The sequence below is a fragment of the Xenia sp. Carnegie-2017 genome, unplaced genomic scaffold (assembly GCF_021976095.1).
Source record: "Xenia sp. Carnegie-2017 unplaced genomic scaffold, XeniaSp_v1 HiC_scaffold_2, whole genome shotgun sequence".
Lineage (NCBI taxonomy): Eukaryota > Metazoa > Cnidaria > Anthozoa > Malacalcyonacea > Xeniidae > Xenia > Xenia sp. Carnegie-2017.
The window spans coordinates 3,932,662-3,953,857 of NW_025813482.1; the positions used below are offsets into that span (position 1 = coordinate 3,932,662).

The window sequence follows — 21,196 nt, forward strand, 5'->3', positions numbered from 1 at the left end:
ATATGGCCAAGTTTAAAAATTCTACCGTTAGTTTTATTTATAGGTCTTTGTTTGTTAAAGAAAACAGATTCTTAACTATTTATGCAATGTTATATGCGCGTTTCTAGTCATCCAACTTTGCCGATGTTTTCTATCATTTATTTTTTGTGCGCTCAAATTTTGGATATATTTTAGACAATATAAAATCTATATTATGCTTGAGTTTAAAAATTCCCGTGTATGGTTAACTATAAACTTTGTTTATCGAATAATGGATGCCAACTCACGGTTTTGATAAAGTACTATTCCACATATTTTGTGCGCTCTCCAGATTTTGGATATGATAACAATTTGGTATATCTACAATATGGCCAAGTTTAAAAATTCTACCGTGTAGTTTTATTTATAGGCTGTTTGTTAAAGAACCGGAATTCTTAACAATTATGGATTATATTTGCGCATTCGTATCAAAATCCGACTTGTCGATGATTCTATCATTTATTTTTGTGCCACCTCCAGATTTTGGATATATTTTAGACAATATAATTATCTATATTCTATTGGTTAAAAATTCTACCGTGTAGTTTTTATTTATGGGCTTTGTTTGTTTTGAAACCGGATTCTAAAGCGTAATTTATAAGATCTGTTACCATTCGTGTCATCCGACTTTATCGATGATTTTCTATCATTTATTTTTGTGCCACCTCAGATTTGGATATGTTATGACAATAAAAATATCTACAATATGGCCAAGTTTAAAAATTCATGTGGATTTTTTATTTATAGGCCTTTGTTTGCAAAGTTACCTGGACATAGGAAGTTAATTATTAAATATTATATTACGCGTATTCGTGTCATCCGACTTTGTCGATGATTTTCTATCATTTATTTTTTTGTGCCACCTCCAGATTTTGGATATATTTTAGACAATAAAATTATCTATATTCTGGCCAAGTTTAAAAAAATTCTACCGTGTAGTTTTTAGCTATAGAGCTGTTTGTCGAATGTGGTGCCAACTTCACGGTTTATACCAGAGTACATTCTCAAGGAATATTATTTCTTTATTTTTTTGTGCCACCTCCAGATTTTGGATATATTTTAGACAATGAGAATATCTACAATATGGCCAAGTTTAAAAAATTTCTACCGTGTAGTTTTTTATTTATAAGGCTTTGTTTGTTAAAGAACCGGAATTCTTAACTTAAATATATAAGATTATATTACGCGCATTCGTGTCATCCGACTTTGTCGATGATTTTCTATCATTTATTTTTGTGCCACCTCCAGATTTTGGATATATTTTAGACAATATAATTATCTATATTCTGGCCAAGTTTAAAAAAATTCTACCGTGTAGTTTTTTATTTATAGGCCTTTGTTTGAAAAATTACATGGATATAGGAAGTTAATTATATAGATTATATTACGCGCATTCGTGTCATCCGACTTTGTCGATGATTTTCTACAACTTATTTTTTGTGCCACCTCCAGATTTTGGATATATTTTAGATAATATAATTATCTATATTCTGGCTAAGTTTAAAAATTTCTACCGTGTAGTTTTTTATTTATAGGCCTTTCTTTGAAAATTACATGGATATAGGAAGTTAATTATATAAGATTATATTACGCGCATTCGTGTCATCCGACTTTGTCGATGATTTTCTATCATTTATTTTTTTGTGCCACCTCCAGATTTTGGATATATTTTAGACAATATAATTATCTATATTCTGGCCAAGTTTAAAAAAATTCTACCGTGTAGTTTTTTATTTATAAGGCTTTGTTTGTTTTAGAACCGGAATTCTAAACGTAATTATATAAGATCATATTACATGCATTCGTGTCATCCGACTTTGTCGATGATTTTCTATCATTTATTTTTTTGTGCCACCTCCAGATTTTGGATATGTCATAGACAATAAGAATATCTACAATATGGCCAAGTTTAAAAAAATTCTACCGTGTAGTTTTTTAGCTATAGAGCTGTTTGTCGAATGTGGTGCCAACTTCACGGTTAATACCAGAGTACATTCTCAAGGAATATTATTCCTTTTATTTTTTTGTGCCACCTCCAGATTTTGGATATGTCATAGACAATAAGAATATCTACAATATGGCCAAGTTTAAAAATTTCTACCGTGTAGTTTTTATTTATAAGGCTTTGTTTGTTAAAGAGCCGGAATTCTTAACTTAAATATATAAGATTATATTACGCGCATTCGTGTCATCCGACTTTGTCGATGATTTTCTATCATTTATTTTTGTGCCACCTCCAGATTTTGGATATATTTTAGACAATATAATTATCTATATTCTGGCCAAGTTTAAAAAATTCTACCGTGTAGTTTTAAATTATAGGCTATTTAAGAGAAATGGAAAGTACACTGTAATATAAATCTTAGTGTTTTCTTCAATTTCTTGACTTTTATACATTTTTTGTGTTTATGGACTGTAAAATAGTAATAAACAGTTAAGAATTATTTTTACTGTTGTATTTGATGGAAAACGTGTTTTAAAGACGATTTTTTGATTTATCATTTTGAATGATAAATTTTAGTTGAATGTGGTGATGAATGTTGTGATGAATGTTGTGTTGAATGTGGTGCCCAATGTGGTGCCAATTTCACGGTAGTGTCATTTTGACTGTTCATATTTTTATGTCTTACCCACTTTTAGTAATGTAGTACGTAAGTGTAATGCAAATGCATGGTAATGTCAAATACAAGTCACTGTTGCCTTAAACAAATATTTTTTTGCATTATTTGTGTGGTGACAGTTATTTATTTTAGTACATGGTCCAAAAAACAACTTTGACCCAGCTAGAAAGAAGTTGATTGTTCATCTTGACAGAATGCCACATGGCAATTTTTTTGAGCCAATATATTACTTGGTTTCAGTATGTTTTACAACCTTCTAGTGCCAGGAAGTTGGGAGAGAAGGAACAACCAATGGCTAGGTGCAACCACTTATTCTAATGGAAACAGAGAAGTTGTTGTAAGTTTCTTGTAACTTCACTCAGTTTAAACCTTTGTAAAGTTAAAAAATTTCATTATAACTTTCTTTTTTATAACCCCCATAATGCCATTATTTTGAAGTTTTCATTTTATTCTTTCGAAATTTTCATGAACCCATTCCCCCCAGATAGTTTTTATTTTAAATCATTGTGAACAGCTCTGTATTAACATTATTTCCTTTAGAAAATTATGTTAAATTTTGTTAAAATCATCAAAACAGGGCCATTGACTATAAGTTTATTGTTACTATACATACATAATGGCTATCAAAAATTCTTCAATCACAGAAATGTAAGAATTGCAGTTTTGGAATAGTTTAGTACAAGATTAAAGTTTATTAAGTCAGCGACATGTTTAGAAATATCTCTCATTTTGTGGGACAAGTGATAAGGTCAAATCTGCCACCTCACACGGTTTTGTCGTGTGTCATATTATTTTCACTTAAGTCTTATGTTCTTACGACTTAGCACTCATTTCAAATGATCTTTGTCGTATATTCTTTATACATAGAATATTGTATTTTTTAGTAGTATGCAATATTGATTTTCAAGTCAAATATGAAATGTGACACTACTTTAGTGCTTACACATTTGATGCTTCGTTGTGTGAAGTTTGTTACCAGATTACGCACATCACATTATTTACAGAATTCAGCTTCTCACTCAAAATATTTGCAATAGTTCTATAAAAATAGTTTCAAGTTAGACCATACCAAGTAGTCACTTCCCCTATTATTTACATGGAACATGAGTTTAAATTGATCAAAATTCATAACAAAGTGACAAGGCAAATTTGCCAAAAGTATATTGAGTATTTAGCAAAGTGAAATTAGTGCAAAAGTATTTGAGTTATATAAATTGACTATTATGAAAAAAAAATATATTAAGAAATAAAAGATGTTTACAGTTAACATAGTTTACTGCGTTTGCACAGGCTTATGCAAATCGAGGAAACCATTTGGAGAACTCAAGAGTAGATTACTGCCAGGTCGAGAATTTGCACCTGCTCTAGCATTCTTACAAAGGTCTCCGAGCGAGCCACAGCGTTTCCATAGGCCAGTGTGTACGCGAAAAGTGCAAAACAGACAAATTTAAAACAAACTCTCAAATTTGTCCTTTAACATGTCTTCATGTTTGATTTGCAAATTCTCTTAGATTGCTTTTGAGTTCACAGATCGGTTTGTACAAAAAGCGTCCAATAATGTTAAACTAATTTGAGATCGGTCTGGATAGCGTTATCCATTGGATAGCAAAGCAAGTTTTTTTGAACTTTTATAAAATCTTTTAAAAATCAAAATGTATAAGATTCGAACTGAACAATCACTGAAATAAAATATTGTTTCGAAGATTACGAAATTTCTTTGTCGTAAGAAAAATAAACACCTTTTTTACAAGTTTGAAGATTTTTGCTATTCAATTAGTTTAATATTTTTGGACCTTATTGTTTGTATTTAATAATCTCTGATACTGAACAAAAGAATTTTTCTCTTCTTGTAACTTTTCTGTGGACAACTGTGCTATGTATTCTTTGTTCACTCAAAAAACGTATTCATTTGAAAGAAACGTCGCCTGATGAAAAGTTTATGTGGTATTCTAACCTGACATGAAACTTGCCAGAAAAAATAAATCATCTAAATTTGTGTTTTCTGTATAAAATCATTTTCCAAGTTTCTTTGTCTGACTGGCTTTCCTACATTGTTTTTGATTTCGCTTTTGGCAGTATGTAAAACTGTTGCTGTTTCCTTTGATTTATTTGCTTTGCACACAGTTTGAAGGATAAAAAATTAAATTAACTGAAATTCATTTGTAACGAATACTATATTATAGTACATTCTCAACATTACGCTTTGTCTTTTCAAGGAGTTTTGGGAAGTGTAAACGTAATAATTTAGCGATGAATTGTTCGCCTGATTACTTTCATATTAATAGATTACTTTAAGGCAAAATTTTATGTGAACAAGGCCTTTGCGAGGGGGTGGGGTGTTCAAACAGTTTTATGGGGCAATTTATATCTTTAAGAAAAATTTCACAATTTCTATGTTACAAGTACATTGGTGCAAAAGACAAGTCAGCCTTTACGTGGCAAATAAAAATCATCACATACAAAAGTTGGTTTTGTTTACCCAAATAAGCTATATTTACATAAAATCTTTGATCATAGAAACGTTTTACAAAATTTATAGCTGTTTCGAAATTGTCTGCTCTTTTGATACACCCTTATATTAGAAACATTACGTTGTTTGAGTCTTGCATTGACTGTTTTGAACTCTTTGCTGTTTGGAATCTTGCATACATATCGCTATTAACTATTTTTTGACTTTTCGTCAGACATGTGCTCCTCGATTCACAGAATACACCACAAACAGCCAAGGCAAGGAATTTTACTACTTAATTGGAAAGTGCGTCGTACTTGAAGGAAAACATCAGGACAGAATTACAGGAAGAACATTGTATCCTTGTACACTAGGACAGGCACCAAATCATGGACGAAATGGTATGTTGAAATTATTATTTGATGATTTATTTTTATTGTGATAATTTTTATTGTGAGTGTTACAAATGACTAAACCCAGTCTTACAGGTGTCGTTAATCGAAGAAGGAGTAAACTGCTTTGAAATGTTAGGAATTCATAGCAGTACGTACGAATGAAAAAACTTTGATTGTTTGGGCTGTTTAGTTTTGACAGACATAAAGCGAAAGTGCAGTTGTAGTGTAGGGGCCATTTTTTTTACAACAAGCGCTTTGAAGAAATAATTAAGCTAATTACTTTTTGATTCCGATAAATTGCCATGAAGGTTGTGATTATTGATACGATTTTGCAAACGTTGATCTGTCAAAAGGACTTGATTAGTAAGATCTAGAAATAATGCAAGATAATCGATTGTTGCTAGATAGGAATATAGTACTCATTCAGAGGTTCATTCTCAACTAATGGTCAAGACATTGTAAACAAGATCAACAGACGAACCATCCTTGGTGCTTTTGCAGAGCCGTCAGTAATAGGAGAATCACCCATGTATTCTATGTTCTGCGAGAACCTTTCTCTAAACGGAAAAACTTTTTCTGGCTAACTTTCATCATTGCTTTTTCGAGTCCCTCTCTTTTTGAAGACGCGGTTGATTTTGTTTTTGCCATTTGAAATGAATAAGAATTTATTGCTTTTAATAGTGTATGACAATGAGTCACTAAAAATGATCTTCCACCAATGATTCACTACTTGGGTTCCTTTAGTATCTGGCATACTACTTCTATTCCTAGCATGTGAATCAAACAAAATATGAAATCCAATTCATTACTAAGGTCATCACATACATTTTTATAATGATTATGGCCTGATTGCCAAGACAAGAGTGCACTTGTAAGGATTGTATGAATACGATAACAACTTTACGGTTTACAACTATTAAGTGTGTAAATCGAACGTTATATATTTCCTCGAAATTGAAGGGCTCTTTCATAAAAAGAACTTTTTGATTTGAAGAGAAGGAAAATCATGACCTGGAACCTATTTCACTATGAAAAGGCATATTTGAGAAAGAAATTTACGGTAGTGCTAAAAAACAAAGTTTATAAAAGCGTTGAATTGATTCAAAATAGTTTTCTACACCAGCGTTGAACATGCAAGCCTAGTACCTCCGCTGTGATGTTTTTAATGTGATAATGTTGGGTACGGAGGGATTTCTGTCTATACTCTGTGTAAATACAATGAGAAATGACCTAATCACGCGATGTAAATTCTTTTTAAATGGATAGTTTTGTTTTGAGAAACAATACGTATAATGGACAATGTAAATTAAGACGTCTGTTACGAAAGCCGAAAAAGAAGGTTTTTACCAATGATTATCTGAATTATGTCTGTTAACTCATATTTATCATTATAGATTTTGATTATTGTCAAGCTGGATTTTCTGGTTCGTTAAAAAAGAATCAACAGGTTGTTATGGGTGCGGTGACGTTCAATAAGCGAGGTAATACACAATTCATCACTAAATTGATATGGACCTGGCTTTGTAAACTTGTAAGTTTTGCATCAACGGCATTAATAGATTTCAGTAGACCTCAATGGTTTAAACCTGAACCGACATTTTCAAAACAAATATGGTAGTTTTGTGCAGTTTTGCTTTCCTTTCGAACATTCTATTTGAACCACAAAAAATTCCATGGAACTTTAAGCCGTACATTGTTCAATTAATATCATTTCGAAAGTTTTATGAGAAGCTAGCTATCACTCGTGTATGACTTCTTATTAAATTTGTAAGGTTTTATAGCAAACAACCATCTCCTCAATGATCATTGTACGTTTCAAAATTCACCGTTCAGGAACACCGATGAAATATCGTCATTTGACCAATAGTATTCATTATAGCATTTATAGGGTTTCAACCGAAAGAAGTAATATGAAATTCAACTCTAACTACATAAACTTAAGCACCAGTTTTGCCGGTTGAATCTGCTTAATTTGAATGGCTCGTTTACTTTGCTGTGTTATTTTTCACGTGAACGGAATCACATGACTGGAAGAAAACATTGTCATTCCTTAATTTCTTTGTTTCTACACTTATTGAAAACTGTTTTTTTAAAGGAAACGTTGGCTTTGAAATACCGAGATTTAGCTATACGTGGGCACCGTTTCCTGCAGAAGATGGAAATTTTTACAATGGTAGGTATTGTGTTTTTTTTTATCCTGTTATTTTTCTTATGCAACCAGTTTATAAGTCGACTTTCGGGAAAGATCTTAAAGTACTTTGCTTTTGGGCTGTCTCTTTGCGTAACTGTTTTTCACGGTTTGGATCCCAGATTTGAAATTTAGAATCGTTTGTGTCCTGTCCATCATTTATGAGAAAAGTCTGATGATTTTTTTTCATTCAGAGTTACTTAATTTTTAAATAATGTTATCTAGGTTACTCAGTCACCACCGGGAATTTTTTCGCGTTAAATCAAGAAGGTATGGCAACTTATTGCTCTCTTAACTTAGTAAAACATAAAGGTATAGTTTTTGATGTTGTCGTTGCCGCTTTGGGATCTTGGTATATTTTGGAAACAGTTACACCAGTCTTTGGAATTAGTTACACACGCTGTTTGTATGAGAAAGTAAGGACGAAATTACTTTTATATAATGCCAAGCTAAAAAAAATCAATTTTGACTGGCAGGTTTTTGAAACAGAAGATAAAAATACATGCTGTGAGGTATTAAATCGCAATTATGACTGTGAATAGTTTAAGCCGAGCGGACAAAGTTCAATCTTGCACAAACAAATCTCGTTTCTTAAAATCCTATTCTCTTGAGAATGTGAGCAAATATTTGTCTTGCGAACGTTTCTATCTCCATCAACTCCGAAATTTTGTTGTCTGATTTATTCATTTTAAATAGTCGAAATCCACAATCACTATTAAAACATTTTTATTTCCTTCTCAACTGAACAATAATATATTTACGTAAAATGCATGTACGCTTGGCACTCCTATGTTTTGTTTTGGTGACTTCATATGCGAGTTTTCTCTGTTGTCTGTGGGTTTGTAAATACACACAAAAATATCTTCATTAGTAATCTTGCTTACAACAACAAAATGCTATAGCAAATGCTATAAATAGATCTCAAATTTGCAAGAAATTGTTGTGGCCAGTTTAGGATTCGTAAAAGTTTGAATTAGAATCAGAAATGATCATTCAATTCATATTTTTTTTGTTTAGCAATTGCATCTGGGTACCCAAGATTCGGATATTCAGGACAGGTTTGTTTGTTTGAATTTTGTTATATTTGTCAACTTGCGGGGCTCTTATTTTTCCCATTTTTTTTATAATGAACGTAATTCTGATATGCTGCAATTTAGAAGTTATATAAGAATTACAATTCACGTTTGGCAAGGGAAGAGTAGACAATTAAATCATTAAACATTACTTTCATCTCTGGGTAGTCTAGATTTTTTATTTTTTCATTAGTTTCGTTTGCACAGGTATACAGGGTGCACGTGCATTAGAAAAAGTTAGAAAATTTAAAAATTTAGAAATTTTGATGAAATGATAGCTTTATGAACATTTCATAAAATTTTCAGGAATTTTTGATACACTATGTAGATTGTCTCATGGTAGTAGTTACTTATACACACATTATTTATAGATGATTGAATGTAAATTGTGTACTACATATCTACTTTTTGAACAATGGGAGTGTCGTATTTACTACAAAATTACTATATTTCACTGTTATAACAGGTTAGAGTTTATCGTGAAAACTTGGATTCCACTATCGTTGATATTTTTCCACCAAAAAAAGTCCAAGAAGTAAGTATAGTTAGTTGATTAGCATATGTTTAAATAGCGCATTTACCTCGGATGAAATTATATACAACAGAACTTGATTTGTTATAAACGAAACAAAAAATTGTTGGAGTTAGCCGGAGGTTTACCTTTTAAGTGAGGATTATAAGAGAGGGGCTGAAAACAGGCTAGAAGCTAGTTAATTTTTCATGCAAACTTACTAGTGCATGCTAATTCCCGCAACACATGATTCAATATCTTGAAAAGATTTTTCTATTTATTAAAATACCCAATCCAGTAAATACATAAGTTGAAAAACAAAAATTGTAACACATGACTATAATTTGTTGGAATTTTTATAACGAAGCAATTGACTATTTTTATTTTGACATTTGTAACTTTCAATGCCTTTATTAACAAATAAAGCTTAATTGGCGTTTTCATTTTGTTATGATTTCATCAAGAGATTGAGTTTTTAGTGATTTTTCATTTACTAAGGGTGGGAAATAAATAAAGTATAGGAGTGTGTCACATGACTGCGGTCTAATTTATGGTAACTCGGTAGCTATAGTTTTACTGTTAATGTACAGTTGTGAGCTACAACAAGAAATATATAAAATTACAGTTCCACTGTGATTAAATAGTTTGAAAGATCAGCTCTTTATACAGATAGCTACGAGGTTGTACTTTTATCAAGTTGTAGCTTATACAAGCAAAGTGCTCAAAGTGCGCACGAGATATTTTGAGATCAGCGCCTCACTGTCTTATGAGTTATTTTGTTTTTTAGAGAAATGAATTTATCTTCTTTGGAGCTTCCGTTTGTGGAATTGATGTAAACGCTGATGGGTAAATTATTTTTAGCATAAAGGATCAATACTGCTCGCGTATTTTGCTTTAAAGTACGAGAAAAAAAATTTTGTATGTATTCCAGCTTTGCTTTTTCATTCATTTCTTATACGAAATGTTTTTGCGTGTTTCAAGTGTGTGAGAGCTCAAATTAAAGGAAGTAGATGATTGTTGACTATTAAGCTTTTAATAACCGAGCGCGAAGTCTTCACAGAGAAATATCGGACCGAGGTGTTTTTGTACAGACCGAGCCCGTAGAGCGAGGTTTGTACAAAAAGACAGAGGTCCGATATTTCTCAGTAAAGACCGAGAAAGCGAGGTTATTAAAAGGTTTATTATATCGCATTATTTGACCTGAAAGGAAGCTTGCTTTCTTTTTCGTCCTTGCTGTTTTTTTACCGGTTGGCTTTCACTTTTCTAGTTTTCGTTCATAAAGAATAAATCGTTTCAAATTGTATCATCTGAATAGTTAAACTGTTTTGCAAGTGTTTTTCCTTCGAATCACATTCTTAAATGTTTTTTTTTTGTTTCGTTTATTTTGCGTTTTGCTGTTTGCATTACGAAGTTTGTTTACATTTGACTGTAAAATTACGCGTTTGGACCGTGGTCAATTACGGGGAAATAATGGACCGGCAAAAATGTTTCTAAGCCGATCAAAGCGCGCTATTTAGCCTGAAGTGACGCTTGCCATATAATAATATATCATAATAGAAATGGCTAACTTTATACTCCTTAATTCACAGTTATAAAATTTGATATTTCATGTCATGGAAAATTTAGCTTGCTTTGTTTTCCAGTAACTCTAGTGATTGGGTGAATCATACACGTGATTTATGACATTCGTGAATCTGAGTGCATCGGTGATCATGAAGCGGACCAATTGTTTTTATTAATTTGTTTTTTTGCCTTGATATAGTTTTTCTGATCTATTAGTTGGAGCCACAGATCTAATAATACACTAGATAGTGCAACTGACATAAAAGTTGAAGCCGGGCAAATTTACTTCCGGAGCCCCAAAGTAGTGAGAATCAATATGGCGTTGTATTAGAAAATATGTGGTCCAAGTTAATTTCTCGCAATTATTAGCAAATCGCGGAGGTTGCATCAACTTTTTTGCACTATTTATGAAATAAATCATTGTGACTATAGTTTGTAATAAAAAAATTGCAGAATACGCCAATACATCGCCGTAAAATTGATTTCAAGTGTAGCTCGATTTGAAAGCATCAGCAGCGACTAAGGCTTAAGTACTGGAATTTACACATCTAAATATCGTATCACAGAAAAATCTGTGATAGTGTGGCTTAGTTCGTGTGGCAAATACAGCGATATCATACTCGATCTATGGATGTATTGTAATAGAACAGGCATATTACAAAAATCAGTCAGAAATTGACACATGTTACAAGCACAAATTAAATATTTTGCTCAGAATAAATAATTTAGGTTTGATATTTTCAATAACAAGAATGTGTAGAAAGTTTTATATGCATATACATGCCTGAATGGTAAACAAGACAATAAAAATGTTGAAAACAGTAGCATAACATCACCATAACAGTACATTAAGCACTGTGGGCAGTGGCCATATAACCCACTGGTTTAGACTATGACAATACATTGTTTATATATATGTGTAAAACACAGTCAATACTACAAGTCTGGTGACTCTTCTTGCTTTAACAAGTAAATATTTTCCCCGTGTTGGACAGAGTGTATTGTATCAACCTGTAGTATCAACAGTTTCACAAGTGACCTGCTATTTTATACTTCACAAAAAATTTGGTGTAACAGAGGTAGACTCATAATATAAAACAAATTCCGAAGAAGCAAGACAGACTCTATGACATAGATAAACAAGACAAGCAAGACATAGACAAGACATAGACAAGCAAGACATAGACTCTTCGAGGTAGACTCTTCACATTCTTTCTGTAAATAATTTCTGAACGTATTAATTACTCACATCTTGACATAGCTATATTCGTTTGCTGACTAGAAACACCAGAAAAATGCATTTCTGGTACAATAATCCAGTGCAATATTTAATTATGTACAGTGAACAATATACTTTATATAAATCGTGAAAAATCTTTCAAACTGTTATCTCCAACTCGTTTTACTTAACAATAAATATCGCAAGATAATTCTACGACGTTCGATTGACCATTTTGTGGCAGATTGTCCTGTGATACGATATTTAGATGTGCAAATTCCAGTATCTTAAGCCTTCGTCGCTGCTGATGCTTTCAAATCGAGCTACACTTGAAATCAATTTTACGGCGATGTATTGGCGTATTCTGCTATCTTTTTCTTGAAAAACTATGGTCACATTGATTTTTTTCATTAATAGAGTAAACCAGTTTATGTAACCGTCGTGACTTGCAAGTAATTGCAAGATATCAGCTTTGACCAGATATTTTCTAATACAACGCCATATTGATTCTCACTACTTTGGGGCTCCGGAAGTAAATTTGCCCGGCTTCAACTACTACTTATGAAATGTAAGCCGTTGCACTATCTAGTGTATTATTAGATCTGTGGTTGGAGCCCCATTCTTCAGCGACAGGGGTGATGAAGGTCGTGTTTACGTATACCTTAGTGTACTATCAAATCAGGTAAATTACTGTTCACTATTTTATACTCATTTAGTATTTTCTGGATTCTTGAACCTTATGTCTTACAAGCATGACAAGGTGAAGGAAAAACTGCGCCGGCATTGTGCGGTGAAAAGTTTGGCTAAGTTTGACGCAATATTCTGTGTTATATAATTTATACCCAGACTTTGTAATGACAAATTTTATAAGTACAGCATAATTTAACTGTAGTAAAAAAGACAAAACATAAGAAATGTTCTGCACGAGTATAAGTCCACTTGGTGCGCGAATTCAAAACCGAGGGAAAATATGTACTGTGCTAAGGTATCTAAAATTTAAAATAATGTGAAGCTGGAGTTCATTAACATTGATATTTTCTAGAATCGAATCCTTGAACTTTCTCCTAATGAGAAAACGCGACAAGATCCTGGTTTACGGGGCAGTAACACTATGGGGGCAAGATTTGGATGGTCCATAACACGCGCAGGAGATCTTAATAATGATGGGATTTTAGGTATATTTACAATTAAATGCGGTTGATTATTTGTTTTTTTTGTGCAGGTTATAAGCATGATGTCGATTATAAGTTGTTAAAGACAGCAAGAGCTCGGAAATTGTGGATGTTTTTTCGTGTGAAATTTCTTTGTTTTACTTTTCAACTTGTATACATATAGCCATGCTTAAACACTAATCACAAAGCTACTTGTGACTTTTAAAGTTATGTAAAACGGTTTAATGATCGATTTGATCTCACTTGTTGTGATTTTATCTTATACCAGATTTTATTATTGGAGCACCTCAAGATCAACCAGATCTTGACGGAGATGGTTTTGGCAATGGCGCCATATATATTTATCATGGACGTAGGGATGGTATATTTAACGATTATCAGCAGGTATGGTTTTGTTTCTTTTCCACAATTTTTACAGCAAGTAACAATCTGGACGGGGTTTTTTCATAAACTGTTAACTGTATAAATTTCAATATCCAAGTTTGTGATTTTACTGTCAATGTTTTTTCACGTATTTTATTCTTTACTTAAATACTCACCAAAACTTTAGTTTTAAGTTTAGCGAACTTATGTAGCACAGTACTAGTGCTTAGCTAATAATTACACTGCTGTCCCCCGGAAATTGAGGCTAAGTTTGCACAACACTACACTCAATTATTTTTGCGTGCATCGTAATTATTATCAGGTCAATTCTATGGGATTGTGTGAATTGATACTTTCTATCGTTAGCTCTACACTTAATTTTTTCTTTAGAAAATAACGGCCGAAACAGTCAAGAAGTTTTATCCTAATTTTCAGCAGTTTGGATACTCTGTTGCGGCTATGGTTGACACTAACAATGATCTATATCCAGGTTTTAACAACAGCACGTCGTATTATTTTCGCTAGTCATGAATGATTATCAAGTTATTTTGTTTTTGAAATAGTACATAAAAATAGCTAATACTTTAACATGCAAAACTTTTAAAAATGGTTTTTGTTAAGTGAAACGAAAAATGTTTTGAAAGTTAAGAACAAAGTGAAGCTGTAAATTTTATAGTTTTTAAGAGTATTTATGCAGCATTCACTGTTCAATTTAACAAATGATGCATTTTTAGGTTTACATAAAGTACTGCTGTATTTTTTTTCGCTATTCATAGGGGCTTGGAGCGATTGTCAATTCCGTTTCCACTGCCTTACAAAATTTTAAGAGCGTAAAATTGTTGCAAGCAATGACAAGAAACACTGACTTGAAATGGATTGTACTATAAAACGACTCAGCTAAAATCTATTAAAGCTATTAAGAATTTATCTGTGATTTCGATTCACCCAGCGTTGGGTTTTGATTTCCTAAGCTCAAAAAAAGAATTTTTCTATAGATATTGCAGTCGGGGCATGGAAAAGTGATAGAGTTCTTTTGCTGAGGTATTTTCACTTATTCTTTTTGAATTGGATATGTGATGATTAATCATAGAGCAGTACCAATTGCCACGAATTAAATAAATTAGTTAACGCTATCAAAAATCTATAAGGAACTTATGAAATTATCAGTCTTCTACTGTTTACGTAAACAATTTAAATAAATGTATGGTACAAGTTAGTTAATTATTGTTATAAATGCTTGCATTTGAATTTACGTGAATTTAAAGAAAGTGATTTTGTATGGAATTTTAATTATGTCAGAATTTAATGCTTTTAGAAATGAACAAGCTTGAGCATGTAGGAAATAATTTGAGTGGTTACGTACTTTTAAAATTTTGCTGACGTTTTATTAAAAGTTATATTTGTCACCAATTAAATTGTTTGTGTTCGTCGGCGTCAGGTTAAGAACGAAATTTGACTTCGAGTTGAAGTAGCCCAATAATCACTAATTTTTTGTTAATTTACTTTCTAAGGACTCGCCCAATAATGAACTTGGACGTTTCATTGACTTTAAGCAGGAAGGAGATACTTGTGGAAAATTATACCGTATTCTGTCCCAACAGTTCTATACAATGGTAAGAATCATATTCTCAATCTTTTACTTGATGTGTAAATAATAAACCTGGCTTAACTTGGATAATGCGTTTTAAATGAGACTACAACTCGTGTAACCAGTGCATCCGTCTGGTTACGAGCCTGGGGGAGATGTCACTTGTGGAAGTTGTCCATCAAGGGAGATGTATGCATTGAGAGTTGTTTATGATGGGAAATTTTAACGGGGATAGAAACCAACAAGGGGAAATGTTAACGTATACAGTACCGCTCGCGTATTTGTTAACATAATTTTGCGTGTGATACGCGTATCCTTTTCGTATCATACGCGTATCATTCTCGTATCATACGCGTATCGCTCTCGTATCATACGCGTATCGCTCTCGTATCATACGCGTATCTCTCTGGTATCACACGCGTATCATTCTCGTATCATACGCGTATCGCTCTGGTATCATACGCGTATCGCTCTGGTATCATACGCGTATCGCTCTGGTATCATACGCGTATCGCTCTCGTATCATACGCGTATCATGCGCTTATCCTTTTCGTATCATACATGTATCATTCTCGTATGATACGCGTATCGTATGTTAACAAATGCGCGAGCGGTACTGTATATTAGTATAAAAATTTGACCAGAAGAAATGTTGGTTGTGGAAAATAAGAAAGGTATATTATGAGAGAAATCAGAACATAAGAGTCCGTTCACTTGTGATGTTGTTGTAACAAGCTTTTTTTTTATTTAGTTTGGATGTTACAGTGTGTTTCCAATACATCGGCAAAAGTGTCTCTGGTCCTTATGGTACGTATGCATGGTGAAGTTTAGATGATTAACTGTTTCTTTTCAAATGATTAGTAATTGCTTTTGGTCGAAGAGAATTGCATGACAGAATATCGAAATCAACTTATGTCAGTGACAATAGTGAAAATAAAGCTCAAAACTATCAAATATGTAGTTATACAGAATGGAAGGTATTGTTGTGTATTGTTGACATTTCGTTTCCCTTTTGCTACAACATTTGTATCATTGTAATAAGATCAACAAAAATATTTTTTACAGAACCGTTTGTTGTGCAAATCATACAAATAAACCACGATTCTTTTAAAAATATAGACATGTTTTGGCATGCTTTTGTGATCTTCATTGTTTATGAAAGTGTATAGTGATCATTCATAAAGATGGAAGGAGATTAGTCATCTTTTTAGACCTAGTCGCAACTATTGACATGATATGAATATACAACTTCCATTTTTTGAACATAAACACAAAAGCTGTACACTGCATTTATCATTTTATCTACAAATGTAAATTTAGTCGGCATAACTGTGTAAAAATATGATGACAAAGCAGCCATTTTGGCAGGTTTACTTTAAGTACCAATGCTCAACAGTGCAGGAAGACAGAAGGCAACTTTTTTTACTTGATTGGATTTTCAGCTAACGGGTGGAAATTGAACATTTATTGGTAAACTTTAAATAAACATGTTGCTTAGTAGTTTTACTTTTAAAACGTATGTTTACGTTAATATTGCTTGCTTTCAATAATAATTCATTTTTTTATATACCGAAGATAGCATAAGCTCTCCGAAACATGCCTATTTTTAAAAGATTCGTTGTCTTTTTGTCACAGTTTTTGTGTTGTTATAATATTATGAAAATCACACTTTATGCTGCAAACCTCAAAATTTGTAAAAATTCAAGGGAATTTCGATATGGCTAAAAGCAGATAGGTTTTGCACAAGCTTGTGTCAAAACATAAAAGCGTTTATTGTTCTTTCATAAATAATCACTGTTGAGTATGTGGAAAGTTGCTGTAGACTGAAAAGTTAAGAGAGGATTGCAATAATATTTTTTTGACGTACATTGTGTTTACGTAAAGAAACCTAAATCTTTTCATTCAGAAGACATACTTAGTTGAGTCTGTTTGTTTTCATCCTAGAAATTCAATACCAGTTCGATTTGGATTATCAAACATTGCAAAATTTTAATAGGAGAGTGTATTTTAATGAATCAGGAAATGAAATTTACTCCAAGCGTGATAAAATAAGACTTCCAGGCAAGAATGTTACGTCGTGTGTGGAATTCACTCAGATTCATGTTCGAGTAAGTCAATATCTTTCTTAGTCGTTGTGCTTATTGGGCTAGACAGTTGTTTACCAAACACCAATGTCGCTTTCATGCTGAACGCTGGCTAAGATTGTCATTGTCATATTTCTGTCGTGATATGATGGTTTGTAAGGATAAGGGGAGGGGCTAAGGGCTACTATTATGGTTAGGGGGCTACTATTATGGTTAAAGGGGCTACTTTATTCTGAAGGGGCTACTATTATTAGGGTTAAGGTCAAAGTTATGGAGTTTAAAGTAAGTGTTTACTTTAAGGTCACTTTAGGAGTAATGTATGGGGATTAGGGTTTTGTACGGTTGTTGAGGTTACTTCACTTACGTATTGATCCTTTGTTGGTGTGTTTCTACAAGCGAATAAATACTTTGAACCAAAAATGCCATGAGCTTGTTTTCAGAATATTCAAATTTTTGATTCCTTAAGTAGTGTTTTGCCAAATAAGTGTCGTAAAATTATTTACGTGTCCAACTTTACCTAAAACTATTAGTATATATGTTTTGCTGCAGAGATCTGTTTTATGTATTTCAATGTCGCTGTGGGTTTGTTGATATTTTTGTTTTGTCTTTTTATCACCATGTAATTTATGTGAATGTCAACATATCGTTGTAAAATACTACATGACTCACAAGTACTTTGCTTTTCACGCGCTTTTCGTGTATTTCAAAGTTCTTGCAACAGAAAATCATTTAGTCTTTCTCAAATGAAGTAATGTTAACTTCATCAATCGAAATCTCGAATAAACTACGTTTTATACAAACCGTTTAATGGGAAATTAATGTGAAGGTGGCTTTTTTCAAGCTTAAATACTAACAGCTTTATCCACCCCATATAGTCGCTTCAAAACGTTCGATCGCAGTACTTCTAATTCTTTTCATTGTGTACGTTAAAATTCTTTCTTACATTTTGTGAATTTGTAGGAAAAGAATCTTGTGTACCGATTTAGGCTTGGAGACAACAGCATCGGTTTCAAAATAAATTACAGTCTAATTTTACCACCAAACTGCGAAAATACGACTTTATGTCCAGTTTTGGATACAAGTAAAGGCTCTGTTAGAACGGAACAGGTAGGAATAATTTGGAATATGACTTACTACTTTTGTAAGGAAATGTTTTTGTTTGTAAAGTAGTTTTTGTTAGTAGTAGTAGGGATTATTACAATTTTCTGATTAAATTTTTTTTATAAATATTGCGATTTTTATGGGAAATTTAAAAACTTTGTCCGTGAAAAGTTCAGAGCAAATTTGCACAGATTTATTAACAGGTTTATGAAATTCTTTCGTAACTTATTTTTGCCATTATTTGTTGTTTTATAACCACATTTATGGCAAAGTAATTCCTTGTAAAACAATTAGCATTTCATTGGCGAATCGCACATATTGACGAATTATCACTTCGCAATATAACTGCCGAACTATTTGCCGGGTATCATCATTGTGAAGTAATAATGATTGTACTGAGAAAACCTGTTTGTAGGCTACCATTATTGTGAATTGTACTGACAACGAATGCAATTATGATCTCAAAACGACAGTAAGGTAACATTTTCGTTTATTCTTTACTTGCACTTTTAGATTTGCGCGACTATGCGTGTTTGATTTTCTTTGGTTTTTCAAAAGAAATGAAATTTTAACAAAATTATTTAAAACTACTTACTACACGCTGGGGAGATTGTCGAAAAGGGCTCAAATACTCGGAAGCGTCGGTCGCTCGTAGCTTCCAGTTTTTGGTGATATACCGAGCGACCATCAATCATTCTGAGCTCATTGAAAGAAAACATGTTTGGTTTGAAATACTTGAATAGGTATTGAAAGACAAGTTCAAAAGAGCAACAACAAAATACATTTGAAAACGTTTTTCGTTCACTTTTTAGCTTTGTCAACATTGAATAACTTTATTGTGTATTTTAACTAATTTTATGTATTTGTACTAAATACATGTGTTTAAGCAAAATTTTCAATTGTCGTAGGCTCGTAGCGAATCGTTGTTATATTGTCATCACTAACATTGTTTCGTATATCTTAACTTTAGTGTGCAGCAGCTATATTATTTGTATTAACTGGATTGGATTGATTTGGTGTGTAACTTTTTTTGTTTAGTGTTGATGAAAATGAAATAATTATTGGTGAAACCAATTCCAGGAAAGTGACTGTTGAACTCAGCAGTTCTGGCGAAGTTGCGTACAATCCTACCATAGCATTAACTCATGACCCGTCATTACAGTATGAAGATTTCGATGTATCCGATGTAAGTTATTGTTTCAGTATTTTTGTTAATAAACTATGTATTAATGAACGATAACGATTTGTTTGTAGACATTGTGAATTTTTCTCTGTCAATTTTATAGAGATCGTTCAGAATTGTGCCAGATGCAACACTAAGTAGACCTGATTACGATTTGTTTCCACTTCAAGGACCCCTTGATCCAAATCAAAAGGTTAGCCATTTGGGTTTCATATGAAGTAGTTGTGAATCATTAAGCCTTATTATTGTGGGTTGCCACGCACATGCGCTGTTCATTATTTTATTCCGCAAAAAAGACATCCGACCTTTAGGCCAACTGACGTCCATATTATTGATCGCTATGTTTCTTCAGGATGTAGCATACACTATATATTTTCGTTAATTACCAAAACGGTTGCGTTTTAGCGTATACTCCGCTCTCTATTTTACTGATTAAAGTTTGAATTTAACACTCAGCAGCTAAAGATATTTTACAAGTATAAGCTTTGCAGAAGATCACAAACATCTAATATGTCTCGTTTCGGCGACTTATGCAAAAGACTTTATTCGCCATATTTGCACACAATTTGTGTATCTCGCAATGCTCTAGTCAGGAAAATGCAAAGCTAAATGTGTTTTTCTTTCAAGTTTTTATTGGTCCGACAAAACATAAAAAATGACAGTGTATTATATATATAATAGAGTCAAAGTATGAGCTATAGCCTATAACTACAATAAAACTTATATTTACAATTCCTCCGCATTCAAAGGTAAAACTTAAGCTCAAATCGGGACAGAATTGTCGACAAAAATCTCCTATTAAAATATCATTTAGAAAATACTGCAACTACAAACCAAAAATACAAATGAGATACAAATGAAATACATTACATAGTTAAAGGTTTCAGATTATTGTTAAGATCTGATGTTATGTAAGGAATGGTAAAATGGAGTTGACAAGATAAAATGGGCTGGAGAGTGATGGGAAAAAGTGCAAATATAAAAAAGAGGGGTTGAACTAAAAAGGTTCAGGGGAATGGAGCAGCCTTGGATGTTAAGTGATGTCTTTCATTTAGAAATTCAGCATGGGTGAAACGACACGTTCTATGAACACCAGAATCTTTGAACAAGCGTAGCACATGCAAGACCGGCATATTTTTTTAATTGAGAAGTTTTACAACTGATATAAACTATGTGAGCGTAAAGTTGTTCATCTTTAGATTTTTTTGACAGGTGACACTGGAAATTACATACTCGACCACCGCTGTACTTGGTAAAAAAAAGAATCTGGAAATTTTTGTTAGGGTGAACGCGTAAGTCTGTTTTCTTTATATTTTAATTGGTTATTTGCCATATAAGACGGAATATTTGTTAAAGTTACATGCTTCTTGTGGCTTTATAAACGCTACGTTGAACCGTGCGTACAACTAATATTTTGTGTTACATATGATCAATTACATTAACCTCATTATAACAGATCCTCGAGGAATATAATATTCTGAATATTAGAATTCTTGAGAAATATAATTCTTTACAAAATCGTGGATCTACGAGATTGATCTATTCAATCGTGATGATAACATAGGTTTTTTTGAACAGTGTTGTTCGCTTCTCCTGCTTGGTGTTGTGTTTGTACAGTAACGTATATAAATAAGCTATGAAAGAGATCTTTCATTGTTTTAGATGGTT

The 21,196-nt window shown here is 32.6% G+C and overlaps 1 protein-coding gene across 1 annotated transcript in view; it reads left to right on the top strand.

Moving 5' to 3' along the window:
* LOC124440217 (integrin alpha-4-like) overlaps positions 1 to 21,196 on the top strand; it is a 98,067-nt gene that overhangs the window by 74,409 nt on the left and 2,462 nt on the right. The window contains exons 7-24 of the mRNA XM_046990541.1: positions 7,897 to 7,941; positions 8,689 to 8,729; positions 9,211 to 9,279; positions 10,043 to 10,101; positions 11,018 to 11,033; positions 12,645 to 12,719; positions 13,080 to 13,212; positions 13,478 to 13,593; positions 13,963 to 14,062; positions 14,568 to 14,613; positions 15,084 to 15,185; positions 15,912 to 15,967; positions 17,105 to 17,268; positions 18,205 to 18,351; positions 18,761 to 18,822; positions 19,384 to 19,531; positions 19,632 to 19,721; positions 20,741 to 20,820. Coding sequence (XP_046846497.1) covers positions 7,897 to 7,941; positions 8,689 to 8,729; positions 9,211 to 9,279; positions 10,043 to 10,101; positions 11,018 to 11,033; positions 12,645 to 12,719; positions 13,080 to 13,212; positions 13,478 to 13,593; positions 13,963 to 14,062; positions 14,568 to 14,613; positions 15,084 to 15,185; positions 15,912 to 15,967; positions 17,105 to 17,268; positions 18,205 to 18,351; positions 18,761 to 18,822; positions 19,384 to 19,531; positions 19,632 to 19,721; positions 20,741 to 20,820 — 1,549 coding nt within the window. The remainder of the gene's footprint in view (positions 1 to 7,896; positions 7,942 to 8,688; positions 8,730 to 9,210; positions 9,280 to 10,042; positions 10,102 to 11,017; positions 11,034 to 12,644; positions 12,720 to 13,079; positions 13,213 to 13,477; positions 13,594 to 13,962; positions 14,063 to 14,567; positions 14,614 to 15,083; positions 15,186 to 15,911; positions 15,968 to 17,104; positions 17,269 to 18,204; positions 18,352 to 18,760; positions 18,823 to 19,383; positions 19,532 to 19,631; positions 19,722 to 20,740; positions 20,821 to 21,196) is intronic.